Below are 21675 nucleotides of genomic sequence, written 5' to 3' on the forward strand. Positions count from 1 at the left end.
TTGATTAAAAAATAGTTCGGTAGTATGATCGTATTATTATAACCGCTCAATATAGAAGATGGACATGAAGCTGCCTCTATAAAACAAAAGGTTCACAGTATGAATAGGAAAAAAGAAGATACTAGGAAGATTCCACTATCTGATCAAAATCAGATGTAAAGTCTGTGACCGTGAAGCCAATAAGGTTTGCTGCATCACTTGTGGTTTTCATCACTTTGGGCTTTATTTTACTTTCCATTTGTATCTTTGTTAAATGTTAACAAACTCTTTTTGCTGCTGTCATGCTTATGTAAATCATTAACAAGATGGCCTGCTGATATATTTATTACGTAGATCGTAGCTGCGGAAAGGAGATACATCTGCAAGATGCTTAAACAGCTAATTGGAAAAATGAAGTGTGAGAACTCAGCGCCAGAAAATAACGCCGCAATGTAAGAAAAATGGGTCCATCATTCAAATAAAGGACTACAGACATGTTTGTATTGTCTCCTTATACAATGACTCTATAGACTCTGCATGTGTATATAGAGCTGTGATTGAAGATTAGGGCTCAGTCACATGGGCGCTGATGCGCCCGTGTTTCTGCAGGATAAGACCGCTGCACTGCCAGTGTGGACGACTCTCTGCACCGGCCAACAGATAGAACACATGGCCGGCAATGGAGCCGGTCATGCAGAGAGACGTCCACACCCGGTGCGGCCGACTTATCATGCCAGAGCAGGACACAGCTGGTGCCTTTTTGGTGCATTTTTTGCATTGCTCCGGTATTCCTAGTAAGAAAGAAAATCGCTGCATGAAGTGTTTTTCTGTCTGATGCAAGGAGGCATCCCGGCATCTTGGCATCAAAAACCATGCGCCAGGTGCCTTGAACTGTCCCATAGAAAACTATAGGATCCGTTTTGAAAAGAGCTTCCCTCTGGCGGTTCACTGCAACACCTGGCCTGGTACATGGAAAACCGACCTAAAATTAGTTGATAGATAATTATTGAACCGCTTATGGGCAACTTCTCCCCAAAATGTGTATTATGAAATCATGAAAGAAATTTGGGTTAGTATAGTGTAGATCTATTTTGGAATGCCCTAAAAGGGGTTGTTTAAGATTAGAAACAAAATAGCTACTTTTTTCCAGGAAAAATTCACTCTAGACTATGATTTGGGGCATTCACGTACATGAATGACACATGACCACTCCAGCAACTTCTGAAACCAGAATGGCAGGGACCGGAGTGGTGGCACTAGAGTGTGGGACATTTGAAAGCTGAAGCATGTGTTTATGACTGTGATTACTGTAATCATAGCATTAAGTATATCTTCACACTTAATTTACTTGTTGGGTGTGCAGACTTTTGTTTTTTGTTGCATGCGTATTCATGAAAGGGCTCAGTCACACGGGCGCATTGGCACCAGTACACTGGCGCTGATGTGCCCATGTGACTGAGCCCTCACTGCAGGAAGAAGATGGCCGTACCTCAAGACGGACGTCTCTCTGCAGTGCTGAAGAAAGAACACACGACCGGCAATGAAGCCAGTCACATGTTCTTTCTCCCAGCACTGATAAGAGACGTCCGTCTTGAGGTACGGCCGTCTTCTTCCTGCAGTGAGGGCTCAGTCACATGGGCGCATCGGCGCCAGTGTACGGGTGCCAATGCGCCCGTGTGACTGAGCCCTAACATAGGTGCCGATGCGCCCGTGTGACTAAGCCCTAAGAGTGGCTGCCTACATGTATCGTGTATTCCATTTACCCATCTGTCTCACGTGGTTCAGTAATATTATATAGCCAGGTATCCAGCTTTCCCATCCATGTAGAGGCTTTTTAATCCAAAAAGGTGTTTATAAAGCTAGGAACCCATGCATCAAGGTTTGCCTGGATGTGACAGGCGGGCCCACAATTTGATCAAATGATACTCTAAGAACATTGCATTTTTTATGGGGTTAGTATGAACAAATATTTTGCATTTTTATGCAGATATTATCAGTGGGAAATTTGTAAAAATTTCAGACACCACCTTTAACCCATTAAGGACCAAGAACAGTAAATTTATGCCTCTTGGTCCTGGGCTTTATTCCCAGCACATAGTCAAAATATATCACGGGATAAAACCCCTGCTTCTGTAATCAATCAGAAACAGGTTGGATTGTCAGCTGTTGGTCACAACTGAGAACCCGAAGGAGAAGGCAGGAGTGCTTTTTAACCCCTTCTGCGAGCTGGCAGTCGCATCACTGCTGGGAGAACCCTGGCACAGCAGAGCCACAGGGCCCTAGTAGACCTTGATTAGTCTGCCAGTGGCTATTGTCACTACAGGGGGATGTTTTTCCTTGTAACTGGAGCTCCTAGTGATGCACCAGCTACAGTGGAAAAGTGTCAAATAAAAAAAAAACAAAAAACATGTTAATGTCCCCCAGAGAACTTATATGACGTCATGGGGGAAATAGATAGTAAAAAAAAATAAATAAATAAGTAAAACAAAATTACAGAAAAAAATAAAAATATATACATAAAATAGAAATTAATCCAAAGCCGACGCCAACGCCAACCAAAACCGTCACCGCATGCGCCCTTGAATCCAGAACCATACATATTATATATCAAAGCGTCCGAAACAAAATGAGGAACCCATTTCTTTACTTTATTTTAATGTAAATACACAATTTAAAAAAAAACTATATATTTTTTAGCTTTTTATCCCCAATAAAACTAAAAACAGAAAAAAAGTGAGTGAAAAAGATATTAAAAAATAGCTGTATAAGTCATTGGAAAAAAATGCAGCAAAAATAATTTTGGTAGTTGAAGGAAATAAAATAGGGCAGTTAAACCACCACATGGGTAAAATTCCTAAAAAGTGTCTGGTCCTTAGGGTACAAAAAAGCCTTGTCTTTAAGGGGTTAATGTTGATTTGAGCTATTATATCTATCTGTATACTCATTTATGACCGAAATATCTAACTACATTTACCTTTACATAGGGTAGGGATATTCCACAGTAACTAAAGCAGATACTATGAAAAAGAGAATGGCAAATCCTTCCCACATTATCTGTTTCATGGCAGGAACATTAGTTGAAAGCTGAAGGATGTAGAGAAGAATCAGACGGTTGGCATTGCTTATGCAGTTACGTAAATATGTTTTGTACTGGCTTATTTCTTTTGTACAGCTTGTTTGTTCTGACATGTTGTGTCAGGCTACTCAAGGAATCTAGCTTCCTTTTGCCAGGTTCTAATGGTAATTTGAAAAAATTCTGACCTCCTGTGATAGCTAGAACAAAAATATCCCGAGAGTCCGTTAGACGCTGCACCAAAAATTTACTGCTGGCACCTGCTGAAGACAATTTCTATAAATGCCATCTAACTTCTTAACATGATCAGCTGTCTCCTTGATAAAACCAGCCAACATATACATTCCACATTAATTGGAACCCAACGCCAATTCATGCAGTTCCATTTCTAAAGAATTGTCCTATCTCCTGATCTACAATATCATTCATTTCTGTTATCTCTACATAATGATGATATTAAATAACAATTCTACTTGATAAAATCAACAGAATTGACATTTTTTAACAATGTGACATATTTACTAGTATAATGCCAAGCTTATTAACTAACTTGAGGGCTTGTAGTGATATTATGGATCTGTGTTCTGCAGATCCTTGATATGGCAACTATGGATATTTATGGCATCATACTATACCTCCCTGTGCCTCTGATTGCATCAAGTGTCACAAAAAGATTTTTTTCAGATGCATCTGTTAGCTATTCCATTCTATTTCATAGAATTACCACACATTGGCTCACAGAGTGCTCTTTGCTCCATAATACATTGTTGCAATGTACCATCTTGCAGGCTCCATGCACAGTTCTTCGACATGTGCCTGAAACATTTCAGATAATGTACTCAACAAGGTTAAGCCATGTGCACGGAGACTCTGCAGAGGCGTGGACACTCCCTGTGCTGCTTTATAGTACAGATACATCTTCTGTTAACTTTTCCTCTAACTCAACACATCCTGAGAGTTTTTGGGGAGATGAAAAAAACATATATGATTGACAGATGCCTTCGATGGATGCTATCTCTTGACCATCCCTCACTATAGGCTCATATGTCAAAAAGAAAGAGTATATGTTTAGAGTGTACTTTCTTTCACTGGATGGCTGTGAATAGATGTTTAGAAATGTGTACTTTAGGGCTCGTTCACATAAGCATCGGAGGTCCCATTCGTTCAGAATGACATAGAGTATGATTTTGTCCTGTCAAAACGACAAAATGTCAGCCAGCTGTCCGGCAACTGAACGGACCCTATTGTAGTCAATGGGGTCTGGTTCCACGCTCTTTGGTTCCATCATATGATGGTTCTGTCCAGCCAGGGGCTGACGTTTATAGCTCTCTGAATGGAGCAGGAAAACGGAATACCCAGTTGAGATGTAAACAAGACCCTGTTCCTACTTGATGGTACTATTTTGGGTCGAAATTCAAGAAAAAGTTAAGAAAAGAAGCATGTATGCCTCTGCATGGTGTCATATTACATAGATATTCTTCCTTGGTAGCATTGCCTCTAATCGGAGAAAACTGATTTACACAGTGCCTAATGGACTATAGCATAATTTTTTTTCTGTTGAATTTTTGGGTAGAACGCATACAAAAACCTCCATACAGTGCCGTTTGAAGTTAGAGGTACCGTTTGGCTTCATACCTTCCTATAGGATTTTTCACACAGGCTGGAATTAGGATGTGCAGACATTTTTGCATCACAATATTATCCAGGAGGAGCTTGAATTTCGCACTTGTTAAACTTGACGCGTCTTTACTTCAAAACCACAAGATTAAATTCTGCAGCGGAAAATCTTTCTGTTGCAGAATTAAGGATATTTTGCGGAATTTAGTTTGAGGATTTCTAACATGCAGGAGTTGGTATTCCGCAATTAGGCCTCATGTCCACGGGGAAAAGAAGATTTTAAATCTGCAGCGGATCACCCGCATGCGGATCCGCACCCCATAGGGATGCCTTGACCACCCGTGGGTAGATAAATACCCGCGGATGGTCAATAAAAGTGAATTACAAAAATCCTGGAGCATGAAAAAAAATGGACATGCTCCATTCAGGCGCGGGTCTCCCACGGGGACGGTTCCCACAGGCTTCTATTGAAGCCTATGGAAGCCGTCCGCATCCGCAGGAGACCCGCGCCTGAATTAAACTCACCTGCTCCGGGCGATGCAGATCTTCCTTCCTTCGCAGCAGGATCTTCTTTTCTTCGACCCGGCGGATGTGCCAGGCGCATGCGCGCAGCACGCTGCTGGCATGCCAAGCACATCCGCCGGGCCGAAGAAAGAAGATCCGGCCGCAAAGAAGAGAAGACCTGCATGGTCCGCTGCGGGTAAGTTTATTCTGATTTAATGCCTCATGTCCGTGGGGCAGGAGGGACCCGCTACGGATTCTCCGTGGAGAATCCGTAGCGGGCCTGATTTTCCCCGTGGACATGAGGGCTTAAAGTTTGAGGAATTCCGCAAGACGTTCCGCAGAATGCATCCCACAGTAAGATACGCAACAAAATCCATACTAACTGACACAATCTACATCTGCACTGCATCCTGCGGACAATTCCGTCCTGTTTGAAAGGTTGATATAGGTGCTATATTATGGCTCTATAGAACTCTGAGGTTTTAGGAAATTCTAATTCAACTGTGTGCACAAGCCATTAGACTTGGTTTTCAAGGAGCAATTTTTACTTCAATTAGACAGATAAACAATTATCCTATCATCAGAAAAATCAGCCCAAACCATTTTTGACAGCCAAAATGCCACAAAATGCCCTATTTTAGCTGGCACAAATTACAAAACTAGCAAAATTTTTATTATATGTACATTAGGTAGCAAGGATACTATCATTGTAATTAATTGCAGCCTTTCTTAAATCATTTTTGACAGGATCATTTTTTTTAAGAATACCTAATTCCAGTTAACTCTTCGACTGGGCATTTACTTGTTCCATAACGCTGTTCCTTAACTTATACTGGCAGTCGTATTACAGAAGTAAGTATAATAATTGAAAATTAAACAGACGTTTAGAAAATACACAAATAATGTCATGCCCGACCCAAGAAACGGGAGTTAATATTTCACTAAATAAACATAAAAAAGTATATAAAAATGAATGTGACCTAAAATAATTCTTAATAAATTGGAATCTGGAGTAGAAGGAATATTTTGCCCTGGAATGCAAGAAAAATAAAGCACATGTAAATTATTTGATTGCGATATAATTTGCCAGTTCATCGGCGAGGAGTTTCTCTTCAGATGAAAAGGAATCAAAATACAGGACAGATGTTGAGGAAACCACAGTGGAAGCCTGTGACATACTGGCATTTTTAAATGATTTTGGCTCATCCATTAAATAAGGTGCATTTCGCCTGATTTTGAAGAAGGAAACATCAGGGAATATTTAAAGGCCAATTGCTGCCAATTAACTTTGATCAGGAGAAGATGTATTCAAAACCTTTCAGATTCCTTCTTCTGTCTGAAATAACATACATTTCCAAAATCCAATGAAACAGCATCTTGATGATTAATGCCTGTTGGCAGCCGTGCCACAAGCTTGCTTAACGATCGGCTGTTAAATAAACAGCTGTCTATATCCTGGTGAAACTGAATGTGGCTTGCCTAATGCACTCCAGTTAGAGTATGGGAGAAACTGGTTTTCTTAATTAAATGAGCTTGTTGGGGTAATATGCCTATCATTCTGTGCCTACAGGCAGGTATGAGTCTCCTATTGGGCAGACCTATTTTTAACTTTTTTCTTTTTTCAATCAATTAGCAATGTCTCAGCACAAATCGTGACATGGTGTTAAGCTATAGCCAAGTTCCTATATACCAGGTCATCCAACTTTTTTTTTCCTCCAGCATTGTAGTCAAATGCTGGAGAGAAACTGGTGCCAGAACTGATCACATTGTTTTCTATGAAAAAAGTTCAGGGCATATGGTACCAGATAGGATATGTTGCATGATATGTCTGGCTATGGATGCCAGACCAGTGGGAGAAAATGCACCAAAAAGGCATCAGTTGTGTCTAGCTTTGGCATTAAAATACTGTCTAGACACAGCTCGGCCTATAACAAAGAGCTACATAGTTGTGATTCAGCTACTCAATATAGATAGAAAGTTTTTAGAAAGTTGATTGATCTATTAGCAGGAACAAGGACAGGTTTTTTTTAGATTAGTATATCTGTATGATGTCTTATCAAACCTAGAATACATAGTAATATAGTATGTTAGGCTGAATGAAGGCAATGTCCATCTGGTTCAGCCTGTTTCTATTCCTCTCCAGCTTGTTGATCCAGAGGAAGGCAAAAAAAAACCCAATGGGGAAGATGCCAATTTAGCTCACTTGCAGGAAAAAATTCCTTCCTGACTCCATAATGGCAGTCAGAATAATCCCTAGATCAACATTTGAGTTCTATCTAACTCCAAGACTCGGATCAACAACCCCGCTGGTCACCTAATGTCTATATCCTGTAATATCATATCGCTCTAAAGAAGTTGTCTAGTCCCCTCTACCGAATAGTGGGTGGAACCTAGCGAATGCTCATTTTACCTGAAAATGTAAACCAGGAGAGCCAGAGGACACGAAACCCACCCACGCTTAAATAATAGAGCACTTCCTGTTTTTAGTAATCATAGGGGAATATGTAAGAGATTGGAGTACTGTAGAGAAATTCAGCTTAGCTGAATGATTGTGTGGGCTCACAGCGAGATTAAATAACTACTTCAGAAATATTTTTTATCTTTAACCCTTTTAACTCCTTTTCAGCAGTTTCATAGCAGTAGATGTAAAGGGGCTGGGTCAGGTCATTTTTATGCACTGATTTTAATACTCACTTTGCCAGTACCTGAATCAACCTTATCACTATTGTGCACAATACAAATCGTTCACACACACAGATTTGGCCAGTCTCACGTTGCACCAATTTCAATATTTTTGTTTTTAAATTAACTAGATCCACAAATGCTTTAAACACAGTCCTAGTAACAATAAATTTTAGATAAAGTTCAAAAAAGTTTCCTTCAGATGTCTTATATTTCCACTGATTAACTCCAATTGCTTTGCATCATCTGTACACTAAATGCTGCTCAGAATGCTTGCAATTAATTATAACTTAAGTCACTTTTTTGCATCAACCATTTTTCCGATGTGACATTGATATAAATAAAATTCATGACATCCATTTTTGAAAGTCTACATGGACACTAAAGAATGAATTTTAAAAAATTTTCAGAGCATCATCTATGCTTGTTCTGTCAACCTTGTCCACTGTAGGAAAAGGACCTGAATGTAACCTGACAGAATAAGGTTTGACTTTCACAGTAAAATTTGGAGAAACAATTATCAATAGGAGTATTACAATTTAACATTTTTTCAATGTATCAATTTTGTATCCATTTGTATCATAATGGGGAAAATTGCCATATTATCACAGCCTTAAACAATTAGTGCTTCTCTGTAGAAGGAATCGAGTGACAGAAGAGAGCAACTGACCAAAGTGGTGGACGTTCGGAAACCCCTGTCTTTTGCTCCAGTACAGCATTTTCCTTCCTTACATACTATATATAATAGTCAAATACTTTTTTCTTTGATTAAACAACAGTAATTTGCCAAAAATGTTTAAATCAATACAATGTACTCACTTCTAAATCATTGAAGAACAAATGTGTGTCCGCCAAGTTGAAAATCATTTCCTCCATGCGAAGTCCAAGTGACACAGATGTTGGTGGATCCTTGTGAGATAAAAATGAAAGTCAAGCTTAGGTTTATAAATAAAATATTATTGCAATTCCTTACATAGATATGTCATTATCCTTAGGATAAGTCATTAATATTAAATCGATGTTGGGTTTAAATTTTGCCACCCCCATGATTAGCTATTGAAAAGGACTATGACACCTCTGTGGCACCACATCCCTTTCATTGTCTACCAAATATCCCCTTTAATTAGGGTAGGCTTATGCCATGCACATTTGAAGATGCATGACAAGACATGGTAAACTACATTACAAAATAAGGCTTTAATGTTATTTTCCAGATAGAAATTTAAGGGCAGCAAAAATGATGCGCCTACAAGTATCAGCAGTGTAAATTCAAGTCTAGTCACAGATAAAGATGATGAAACCCAAGTAATAAGACAATTAATAGTCATGAACCACATTCTTTACTATGTACATGAGCACTAGTCTTCCTAAAGGTGTAATGGAGTCATCCGCCTTGCAAAATCCATTTTTGCTAAAAAAGTCCCCCAACTTTAAGATTATCAAACTTTGTTCTGTTGCTGAGACCCCAGGGATTAGCTGTTATACATTGATTAGCCTGTCAGCTTCTGTTCTAATTACCTGCAGTATCACAATAAGAAGAATGAAACTTTTCACACTTCTAATTGTGATGAGATAAAAAAGACCAAAGTATTATAGCGGTGATACCTTTATTGGCTGCCCATAAAAAGTATATTTTAAGTTTTCAAGGCTGCTTAGTCATACCACCAGCCTTCTGAGGAGGTCTTAGCAGCCTTGAAAACTTGCAAAAATAATTTTTCTGGTCAGCCAATAAAGGTATCACCTCTTTAATACTTTGGTCTTTTTCATACAAGAGTATTTAACATCACATAGATTTTTCAAGCCAACACTGTTTTTGCACCACACTTCCCATTGAAATCACTGGTTGTCTATTTAATGTGTCAAATACAACAGTGTGAGACAGTTGATGCTATGCGCTTTAGCTAAAGGCCCATTTAGACACAACAATTATCACTCTAAATGCGCTCAAAAGCCATCTTTTGAGCGATAATCGCTGTGTCGAAATGTACGGCCATTGTGCCCTTTTCATGCACTATTCATTCATCGCTGACTTCAAGCAGGCTTGAAGTCAGCGATGTGTCTTATCAGACCACATGCTGAGTCCTCCGCAGGATAGTATTCTTTCAGCTGCTATCCTGCTCGAGAACAATGAAGCTGAATGCAGATAACAGACCTCCAGCTGTTATCTGCATTCAGCGAAAAGTTTAATTTGCAGGCTAATAAACTACTTTTGAATGAATTTTGAGCGATCATCTTCTTGTGTAAATGGGCCTTCACATAATAGATGGGGGTCCTGAAGGAGACACGCACACTATCAACTATAAATGTGTTATCTAAATAGGACAATCTATATGTATTTAAACTACTGCTTTGCAGTAGCAAATTTACAGAGCAGAAATAACATGAATGCTAACATACAGGACACAGTAAATATTAATCTCCAAATGTATATTCAACGAACAGTTAATCTCCTTCATCCATTTAGTAACTATTCCTACAGTAGTCTATTTTAATGGGTTATTATAGTACTGTTGCCTTCTTATGTGGCCTTTGGGCCTCCTTAGCACCACAGCTTAAGCTACCAATTCACATTATATGGCTGTCAGCCAAACACTCATTCAACCGAAAGCAACAGTATCTCACCTGACACCCACATACATATGGATGCTCTGACATGTGTGCATGTGTTTTGAATGTATAAAGGGGAGAAAGCCAATAGCAGACACCTCTGGTGGCAACTTAAGGCCCATTTACATGCAAAGACAATCTTTCAAATGATTGAAAGATTGACAGTTTTAGCAATCATTTTGCATAAACTGCTAATAAACACTAATGTCTATTAGCAGTTTATTATCTTAATTTTCATGTAAATGAGCCTCCAGGAGCTGTTTGAAAATCCCAGCATAGGGTCTAGACTTTGCAATCAGCTGCTGTGGGCAGTCAGCCTCATACAATGTAATCAGCTGCTCCCATGGAGAACACAGCGTGCGATCCCTGCTATCTCTCTTTGGCTGAACAATGGATTTTAAGCTCACCTAAAAATCATCGTTCAGCTGAAGAGTGAAAGATGAAAGTGTTTACACGCAATGATTATCACTCAAAAGCCATCATTGAAACGAATTTTGAGTGATAATCGTTGTGTGTAAATGGGGCTTTATCTCTCAAGAGCAAAAAAAAATCAAGCAGTTGAAATTTAAGTGCCTGATTCTTATCTTCCCCAACTTCTACCATTGGTGGAGAGTTGGGAGGTCACTGTACACATTAGATAATCAGCGGGTTAGGCCAATCTATATCTAATGTGTATGGCTACCCTTCGTTATGCCTGCAACCTCCTATACATAGGCTCGGGATTGCAGAATACAATAGAATAGAAACAACTAAGGAAATAAGGATAAGTGTTTCTAGCACTTACTAAACTTTTTTTTTAGTTTAGTATTTTGCTGATCAACTCTACCTACCAATATAAAATATAGATGGGAAACCGAGGTAATACATATAGAATATATAAAGCATCTTAAAAAAATGTATAAAAGGTTTATACAAGGGCTGCTGAAATGTTATCACGAATGTTATTTATATTTAGCAGACTGATACCATCATATTCAAATTCATTTCATAGGTTACTGATATTCCAAGTAAATCACTGATCTACAAAATATCTGTAGAGAATCACTGATGTTATGTGAGTCAGGCCACCCACAAAGACTTAAGGCCTTTTATTTGCGATTAACGTATAACACACTTTATGTTCTCTGAAGAAATTGCCGTATCAACTGGCTCCTTGCTGAGCTAATAAAATAAAACACAGTGTCCAAAGCCGTGGTTTTCTAAATATAATGCAGATGTCTGTCTTGCTTTCATTTGTATAACATTTTCTGGATTTTATGCATAGAACATATGCATTGGTTGTTACATACATTGGTTATATGATGTATTTGGCAAAAGGCTTTCGATTTGTTTAAAATACACCATTTTTATGATAGAAGAAAATAGTTCATGTGAATTTGCTTTTTTTTTCTTTTTGAACTCTTTAGGTACTAAAGGAAGCAAAAGATTTTGTTCCATACCGTATGCTGAAGTCTCTCTTTTACATTATAATTAGAGATGAGCGAGCATACTCGCTAAGGCAAACTACTCGAGCGAGTAGTGCCTTATGCGAGTACCTGCCCGCTCGTCTCTAAAGATTCGGCTGCCGGCGGGGAGCGGCGGGGGAGAGCGGGGAGGAATGGAGGGGAGATCTCTCTCTCTCTCTCCCCCCCCCCCCCCCTGCTCCCCGCCGCAACTCACCGCTCACCCGCGCCGGCAGCCGAATCTTTAGAGATGAGCGGGCAGGTACTCGCATAAGGCACTACTCACTCGAGTAGTTTGCCTTAGCGAGTATGCTCGCTCATCTCTAATTATAATGCGGTATCTAAGCCTGTAAGCAGGACACACTGCTTAATTCTGTAGTTTCATGTTTTTACTGTTACAATTTGTAGGTTACTTTTTTGCAATTAACATGAATCTTCATAGCAAAATTTAAGAGTGGGTTTAAAAAGCAGAATTATCAATCGAATTACCAATGGCAGTAGTTGCTGCAATGAGTTGCTAGAGTATGCTTGTCTGCTTTTACACAGCCATTGTTATTCAAATTTAGAAGATGTTCCAGCCATAGGATAAAATCCAATATGTTATTATAATCCAAAAAATTACAATGAACATTGAATGGTAAACAGACCCCAAGGCCAGTGACTCTACACATTTTGAACCATGTGGCTCTTACTCATGGTTTGAAACGCGTAAGAAATATAAGTGCTGAACTCGGGGTCTGTTTGACGGTCATTGTTTATTAAACGTTTTGGGATGACAATAAAATATTGGATTTTGTCCTGTGGCTGGAACATCTTCTAAATGTGCACAGCTTCGCTTGAGCCAGTGTTTTTTCCAGCAAGGACTATTTATGCCCAATGTCCACGTTCAGATCTGATTTGTGGTTCTTCCGCGCGGGTCATAGGGAAGCATGGGCGTCCGCACATGAACTAAAGCATGCGGATTTGCTTTGCAGACCTTTTGGCCTGCAAATGATTGCCTGTTTGCGCCAGACGATAATTAATCAACCAACTATTTTTTTAGGTGAGCTGAAATAAAAAATTATTAACTACTAAGCAAATTATTGTTCAACACTCTGTTGATGGCCATATTTATACTTAAAGGGGTTGTCCCGCGCCGAAACGTTTTTTTTTTTAATTCAATAGGCCCCCCGTTCGGCGCGAGACAAACCCAAGGGATGGGTTAAAAAAAAAAAGGTTTAGTACTTACCTGAATCCCCGCGCTGCGGCGACTTCTTACTTACCTTACCAAGATGGCCGCCGGGATCTTCACCCACGGTGCACCGCGGGTCTTCTCCCATGGTGCACCGTGGGCTCTGTGCGGTCCATTGCCGATTCCAGCCTCCTGATTGGCTGGAATCGGCACACGTGACGGGGCGGAGGTACGAGGACTAGCTCTCCGGCACGAGCGGCCCCATTCACCAGGGAGAAGACCGGACTGCGCAAGCGCGTCTAATCGGGCGATTAGACGCTGAAATTAGACGGCACCATGGCGATGGGGACGCTAGCAACGGAACAGGTAAGTGAATAACTTCTGTATGGCTCATAATTAATGCACGATGTACATTACAAAGTGCATTAATATGGCCATACAGAAGTGCTGAACCCTACTTTCTTTCGTGGGACAACCCCTTTAACAACTAGCACTTACATTTGCGATTATCTGGACAATAATTTTTCTCTGTAAGCCCCTGTTACTCAGGAACATGTCTTATCAGTATATAATGAATGTTAGATTCGGAGGGACTGATTGCTGGAAACCTCCACTAACTTATATAATGGGGTACCTCAATACCCCCATCAGTCATCTTCCTTCCCCATCCACAGTGGAAAGAAGGAGTTTTATACTGTAGTGGCAGAGCATGTGTGCTGCCACTTCATACAACTGTATAGGAGATACAAAAATAACCAATTGGCATGGGTCCCAGCAATCAGAAATCTATAGATAATTGATAAAGGTTCATTCCTGTAATGCCCCAATAAAATAATATTTGCAGTAATGATTACCTTGTATATCATGCAAGGTGTCCCATAAAATGTATATACACTTCAAAAGTGTTTTTTTATGCCTTTTTTCTTTTTTTAAAATACAAATTGAATATATGGTAGCAATATCTAGCATTATCTCATCTCTCCTGCCACCATGTAGCCATTAGGAAAGTCAAATAAAATGGCAGAGGCACGCTTGACTTTTGAGCACCAATGTTATTCATGCAGTATTTTGCCGAAATTAGAAGTGTCCGGATGTTAATGGTGACCACTTTGAGCACCTAATGAGCTTGTCAATGTCAAACATGACTTATTATAAATCTAGTAATAAAGCTTTTATGTGAATATTTTTCATGTTGAAGTGAGCATACAATTTTTGGGACACCCTGTATTTATGGGCTATATGCTAGGTAATTTATTAGGAAAGTTGAATAAACATGCAATTGTTGACTACGGGCTCAGTCACAAGGGCGCATCCGAAGAAGACGGATGCACTGTAGGTGCGGACGACTCCCCGCACTCCCGGAAGAAAGAATACATGACCGGCAATGGAGCCGGTCATGTGTTCTTTCTTCCGGCGGTGTGGAGAATCGTCTGCACCAGCAGTGCGACCATCTTATCCTGCAGTAACACCGGTGCATCGGCGCCCGGATGCGCCCGTGTGACTGAGCCCTAAAGCAGTTCTTTTTCCTGATGGTCCCTGATTGAATGAGTTCCGAATTGAGGTCTGATTTCTACCCATGTCAATTGCAGTTAAATGAACTGGATGGAGATCTCAAGTAATAAAAACAATGACTGGTATAATCTGCAATCCTAAACAATTTGATATTCCTATGTTTGTGTTGGAATCTTCACAACATGAAGTCCTTTTTTCCCCAAAAAGAGTTCCAAAAATGATCAATAACAAAAAGAAAGCAAATTATCACTGCTCATTAGCAGCATCATCAGTGTTTGTCCATCTGTCTCTACATATCAAAACTCTGAAGGAGCTGCCAGCATAATTCTTCTTCCAAAACCTGTCTATAGGCAACAGCTGGCTTGGTACATCAGGATAAGAGGTATGAAATGAGAAAAGCTCAGATTTCATTACATAATAACAAAAGACACTGCAGCGTACAGGTCAATTTCTTTTAAAGTGGTTAATATTATATAGAGATGGCTAGGTAGCCATATAATCTTTGCGAAAAATACAACCAGTTTGTAATAATAATTAGTAACCGATAAAGGTCTAAGATTTTGAGTCACTTAAGTTGTCTACACATATTATAAATTAAACTATTGGTAACATTATTGAACTGTTTTTTAATGCACCAGAGGAAATTATGAAGGTCAATCCTTCATCTATACAGAACATGTGCACATATACATTGTATACATTGTGGTTATGAATGCACACTTGACAAATCATCAATAAAGTCTAATGGCAGCCATAGATTTTAAAAATAATTAGGTTAATTGTTGCCCAACTGTTGTACAAGCAATGGTCTGGTGGATGATCGGTTTGCAGATGCAGCCATACACTTTTTAATCTATATTGACTAATACAGTCATCCAGAGGCGTAACTAAAGGCTCAGGGGCCCTGATGCAAAATGTGAGCTGGGGCCCCCCTCTATCTGTATCTGTACCCGTACCCATACCTAAACCATGTGGCACACAGACATAACTTGAAGCTTCTGGGCCCCAATGCAAAACCTGTAACGGGGCCACCAACTATAATGTTTTATTCATAGTACTGGGCTCCCTATATGGAGAAGAGAGGCCTTATGGGCCTCCTAAGGCTCCTGGGCCCGGGTGCAACCGCATCCCCTGCATCCTCTATAGTTACGCCCCTGCAGTCATCCAAGCTGTCCATACATGTTCAATGCAATTGAAGGACATTCTTGCTGTGAATGTTCTTTCAAAGAAAGACCTTTCATGGACGAAAGATCATTCGTAAGAACAAAAATTCCAAACCTGACCAAGCTTCCTTCCAGATGATGAAGATCTGCCACCAGTTGGTTAAATTTCACCCAATAAGCTATCATTTTGTTTGAAATCATCCATTTTATCAATTTTAGTCTAATGTGTACGTACACTGTAATATGTTATTTGTGAATCAAGCAATATAAAATAAACCCTACGTGCCAGTGATCTTAGTTGTTTCAAATGGGGTTGTCTTCTGTAGAGTATTATTGTGTCAGAGCCTTGGCTCACCAGACCATGGCCTGGTACTTTGATGGATAGGCCCAACACTGACTGAGGACCAAATTGCTGAATGCTTGTTTGCCTGGAAGTAATTTCTCTTAGCCTTCTCATAGACAAGCTGTGCATGCATGCTTAAGTGTTCATGTTTATTTAACAGGGAAAAGGAAGACAAATCGCTGCCAGTTAAAGGCTTAATTTACGCTGTCGCATGATGGGATCTATTGGGAATTGGCTGCTTATGGTGACCCCCGCACAGTAGATTTCCCTAGCAAGATCAGTTTCAAAACTACAATTTCCATTTACTCAGTTTACAGAGGATTTTGCCAAGACAACTACATTTAAAGAATAAAGTTTTCATTCACTATCATGACAAATGTGCTCTCTCCAGGAAATCGAGTCAAGTATCCAAGCTTACTTTGTCATGGCAACTATATATATAGCTAGTGACTAAAAATTGTTATCTTCCATCTACTCTGGCTGTAGAACAGTAGCAATTACCTCTAATGTGAAGATTGCTGATGCATTAGGTAAAATAAGTACTGTCTAATGAGATAAGAAGAGAATCACCTTCCCACCTCCGCCCTCCTTTCACTAAAAGCACACATTATTATTGGGAGGCTAATTGAGCTTTTGTGCCATTCATTCCACAGCCCCAGGCTATTGTATTTTAAGAAAGAGTATAGAGTCATGTCCTGTCTGGTAGGTGTAGGCATCGCCTATTATAAATGAACTCTAGCATCTAAATTACTAGCTTTCATTAAGCACACTCTGGCTTTAAGATGTGATTCCTGACTTAATTATAGGAACATTGTGGGACCAAGAACTAGACCAGTTCTAGTTTTTCTACTACAATTACTGGGTAAATGCTAATGTACTTGATAAGAGAGAAACCCAACATTGACAAAGAGCAGTTTTCTAAGGCTATAAGCACCCATATATTGCCTACAATTCGTTAACATGAATTTTATTGTTGATATTAGAGATGCTGCAATCGATGTGCAAGGTTCAAATCATGGTTGTTAGCATTTTTGTAATCAATGGAGAAGAGAATTTTTGAAGATTTGCTCATCTCATCTTGTAATCTCTGGCTAGTAATTGTTAATTGGCATTGAATATAACTGGTTGTTCACCTGATCATCTCCCTGTGTGAAGGTGCTGGTGATAATAATAATAATCTTTATTTGTATAGCGCCAACATATTCCGCAGCGCTTACATAGACAAGGGGAATACAGAAAGACAAAAAAATACAAAAATTACAGAACCACGGTTACATAGTAATCAGTTGATGGAGACAGTAGGGGTGAGGGTCCTGCTCCAACGAGCTTACATACTACAAGTAATGGGGGGATACAGAAGGTAAAGGGCTGGAGATGTGCACGGTATGGTGAGGTGGACAGTGAGGGATGCTGTACACACAGACAATGGTCAGACATTTGGCTGTGTGACGGCAGAATCGGTATGACTGATCAGATCAGTCAACAAATCCTCATTTGTTGGTTGATAGAATTTTTTATTTGACACCAAAAATGATCTTTTGTTGGCACAATATCACTCTGTGCAAGGAAAATGTGTAGCAAAAAATCTACCAGAGTAGCAGCATTCCTATGGTTTTGGACATGGGCTGATTATCAAGCCTGAGCATTTCTCCGAATGCTCGTTTGCCCAACAATTGGGCCCTACAAAAAGGGCCAACAATCAGCTGATGAATGGGCAAATGCTCTTTTGTTGGCTGCTCGGCTTATTTATGATAGCATAAAAATGCTCCCTGCTTGGCTACACATCTTGCTGTGGAAACGGAGAAACGGGAGCTGATCAATGACAGCTGTATGAGGATGAATGATTGTGTTAATGATCGATCATCTCCATAGAGGAGATAATCTGCCCCTGTGCACTGAGGTAACAAGCGCTGACCGACATACAGTACTTATTCAATATCAGAAATTAGAAGCAGCACCAAACCTCCAGATTTGAAATATGCAACAGTCCGTCCAGATGGAGCAGCCCAAAATCGTTGCTGTCTATGGGGTACGTTTTTAAGCCTGGAATAAATATTGCCTTTGTGAAAATGCTGACGTCCATTTCACTACTTATATACAGTACTTATTGTCAGTCATTAGTCGTTAGTGCAGGCAGATTATCTGCCCGCATAAGAGGACCATTACATGTACAGTATGGTCAGCTTAAGGGTGGAGGTTTTCCAAAAACTTTTGTAGTTCTACAACTTTAAGTCAAACTTGTGTGCAACTTGCATTCATCATGTATTTGGGACTCAACAATTGCGTGAACATTTCTTTAAAAGCGAATGTGCTGAATATGTAACTCAAGGAGCTGCAGATATAATGCTACAAGAAATTTGGGTATCCTCACTCTTTTACAGCCCAAACACAAGAGATAACATTCCATTTTTTTTACTCACTCTTCCATATCTGTTTGCATAGGATCCTGTTAATAATGAGTGGAAGACAATGATCGTCTCATCCAAATCCCAAATAAATACTCTCTGAAAAATCAATAGAGAGAAAAGAATCTATAGATATTAAAATAGAGGAAAAAATATCTTATATTATTATGGTAATTACCAAAATTCAATGATATTACATTTATCTGTTTGCTATAGAAATAAGAATAATTTTCATCGCTACTATTTTTCAAGACCTACAGATTCTGCATATTATCATACCTATAAATTAATACAAAAACAAATAAGACATAAAAGGAAAAATTAAATAGCATAATGTTAGCTTTGTAATTTTTCTAAAAGACTCTCAATGTGACTAATGTTTAATGGATCCTACTGGAAAATAATGAGTTGTATTCGACTGTGTTACATACTTCAAGGTCAGAGTCTGGAGGTGGGGATGGGTTATTGTTTCTTCGCCCTCGTCCGCGTGATTTTCCATCTGATGCACGCCTTAATCGTTCAGAATCTGAATCTTTAATAGGTGTTGATGGACTATGGATGATGCTATACTCTGTTGAAAAGGAAAGAGACAACAATTATATACATGAGATTAATTAAAACAATGTATTTTTGCTTCAGACATGAAAAATAAAGATTAGTTTGCCAAAGAAATACTCAAAGCATTTTGCTTGTGAATTCCAAATCAAGAATGATTCCGTTTTTAGTGTTCAATAATCGGGAATTAATGCTTAAAATTACTCAAAGGAAGTTATCATCAGATTAATCCTATAACCAAAGTAACTGTTTCCAAAAAATAACAATAACTAATAATTATATGCAGTATTATCATATAGATAATTTGCTAATATGCTAATATAAAGTTCCTAAATAGAGATGAGCAAGTATACTCACTAAAGGCGATTGCTCCAGCGAGCATTGCCTTTAGCGAGTACCTGCCCGTTCGAGACAGAAGGTTCGGGTGCCGGCGCGGGGGAGCGGTGAGTAGCGGCAGTCAGCAGGAGGGAGCGGGGGGGAGAGAGGGAGAGAGTGATCTCCCCTCTGTTCCTCACCGCTCTCCCCCGCAGCTCCCTGCTCGCCGCCGGCCCCCGAACCTTCTGTCTCGAGCGGGCAGGTACTCGCTAAAGGCAATGCTCGCTCAAGCAATTGCCTTTAGTGAGTATACTCACTCATCTCTATTCCAAAATATATTCTTAAATTGTGTTAAAGTAGTTTTCTGGGACTATGATACTTATGGCCTATCTTTAGGATAGGTCCTCAATAACCGATAAATGGGAGTCCAACTCCCTGCACTCCCATGATTAGCTGACTGAATCGGCTTGGGCAATCTCTCTCTGTTTACCAGGTACGATTCTGTACACTGTATAGTAGCTGGGCTTACTATTGCAAAACAATCCCATTCACTTGAATGACTTTTACAAAAAAAGAACAAAACAGTTTGGTCTATATAAGTTTGAACCGAACCGGAAGTTCACCCAAACTCTTAAAATTAGTGTATAACACTATCTAAGAGTCATAAAAGCCTGTATATCACTTTGAAAGTGTCATACAGGGCTTTAATGTCTCTTAGACAGTGTTATAGGCCACCATTCAGGACTAGTATTGGGTGAGCTGAACCAATATAATGCTGTTCCGGGTAGAACTTTGTTGAAAGCTCAATTTGAGTTCATATCAAACCAAACATTTAGCACAGTTCAACCCAAAACAGAGTGGTTTGGTTCGCTCAACACTAGTCATTAATACAAAAGTCTTGAAAACCTCATTTAAGACCTATTTTTCTCAATAGTCAGCATACTGTATATGCTGACAAATGCCCTTAACATAAACGCCATATGTATGACCCTAATGTATCCAACTGTTTGCCATACAGGTTCATTGGCTCTCGTTACAAAAAAAGCGTGGTTTGTGCAATCTTCTGTATTGACAAGAATAGTTTTGACAACTTTTGCAATACAGTAAAAAAACATATACCAGCACATATCCCCTGAATATATGACAAATGCACACTGTTTTGACATATTTTAGGCCCATTATAGGCTACAGACAATATCTGGCATTTGGCAGAGTCTTGCTTTAATGGCTGGAAACTACAAATAGCAATCATAGCTGTACTACCGACTACTAATCTCTCTTGGTATGTGCTCTATTCTCTAAGAAACGTAAGTCTGGTTTTTAGAACAGTCTGTCTCCTAAATGTTATGCAACTTTGTCAGTATTAATAATGTGGAATTCTGCGCTGAGGACTGAGAATGCCAGGCTTCCTGTTGTCGTCAGTTGATTGCTTCTGAATATTCATGAGAGGCACAGTACACTTTCCCCCCTCGCTGCAACGTTCAAACTATCACATTACAGGAATGAAGAACAGAGTATTGCCAAAAGCCTTTACTAATACATAGAAAGCCTGACACAGAAGTAGAAATCACTGACACAAGTGAAAGTGCTTCAGCTGCAGGCCATGGAGAAGTGAATTTCTACATGAAGGATACATATCATAAGAACATATTCCTAAACATCATTGTATATTTCTGACAAAAGTCATAAAAGAGAAGCTACTATGGAAAGATTGTAGAATGAACTTCAAGACAATGAGGAATAAGAATGCGTACATGCAACTTCTATAAGGGAAGACATTACTAAAAAGTACATAGAAGTTGTATAAAAGGCATCAGATGGACATTTTAGGATCTCTTTAAAAAAATGTAATCGCATTTGAAACAGTAAGAAAATCCACTAAATTATGGCCTAATACGCATAACAATTTGTTAACCCTCAGCACCATCTGCCATACATTACTGGATGGAACTGGGAGTTTAAGACCTAGCTCAGGATCTGAGCTCACTCCATACACATTGGGTGTCCGTGGACGTAGATGACACAAGCCATTCTGCAGCAACATCTGAGATGGGAGATAACTTTTAAGGGCTCTTTTATGCAGAATGGTTATCATTCAGATTTCCACTGGATCATGCAAATCTGAATGACAAACAATAATTCGATCCACTATCATTCATTGTTCAGTTTCTGCAGGCACACAAATCAAATGACAATTGGACTGTGTTAACAGGCAGTCGTTCATCTATGAATGACTGCCTGTTCACTGTGAATGGATATGGGTGGCTAGAAGCAATGTCTGGCCAGATCCACCTCCGTTCATTGAGC

At 39.5% G+C, this 21675-nt stretch overlaps 1 protein-coding gene across 8 annotated transcripts in view; it reads right to left on the minus strand.

Moving 5' to 3' along the window:
- The window catches only part of EYA1 (EYA transcriptional coactivator and phosphatase 1), a 124185-nt gene that overhangs the window by 35212 nt on the left and 67298 nt on the right, over positions 1-21675 (minus strand). For all 8 annotated transcript variants that reach the window (XM_066578565.1, XM_066578573.1, XM_066578571.1 and 5 more), the window contains 3 exons: positions 18930-19069; positions 18514-18597; positions 8675-8764 (listed from right to left, as the gene is read on the minus strand). In XM_066578565.1, coding sequence (XP_066434662.1) covers positions 8675-8764; positions 18514-18597; positions 18930-19069 — 314 coding nt within the window. The remainder of the gene's footprint in view (positions 1-8674; positions 8765-18513; positions 18598-18929; positions 19070-21675) is intronic.

Source organism: Eleutherodactylus coqui, chromosome 9 (genome assembly GCF_035609145.1).
Source record: "Eleutherodactylus coqui strain aEleCoq1 chromosome 9, aEleCoq1.hap1, whole genome shotgun sequence".
Taxonomy (NCBI): domain Eukaryota; kingdom Metazoa; phylum Chordata; class Amphibia; order Anura; family Eleutherodactylidae; genus Eleutherodactylus; species Eleutherodactylus coqui.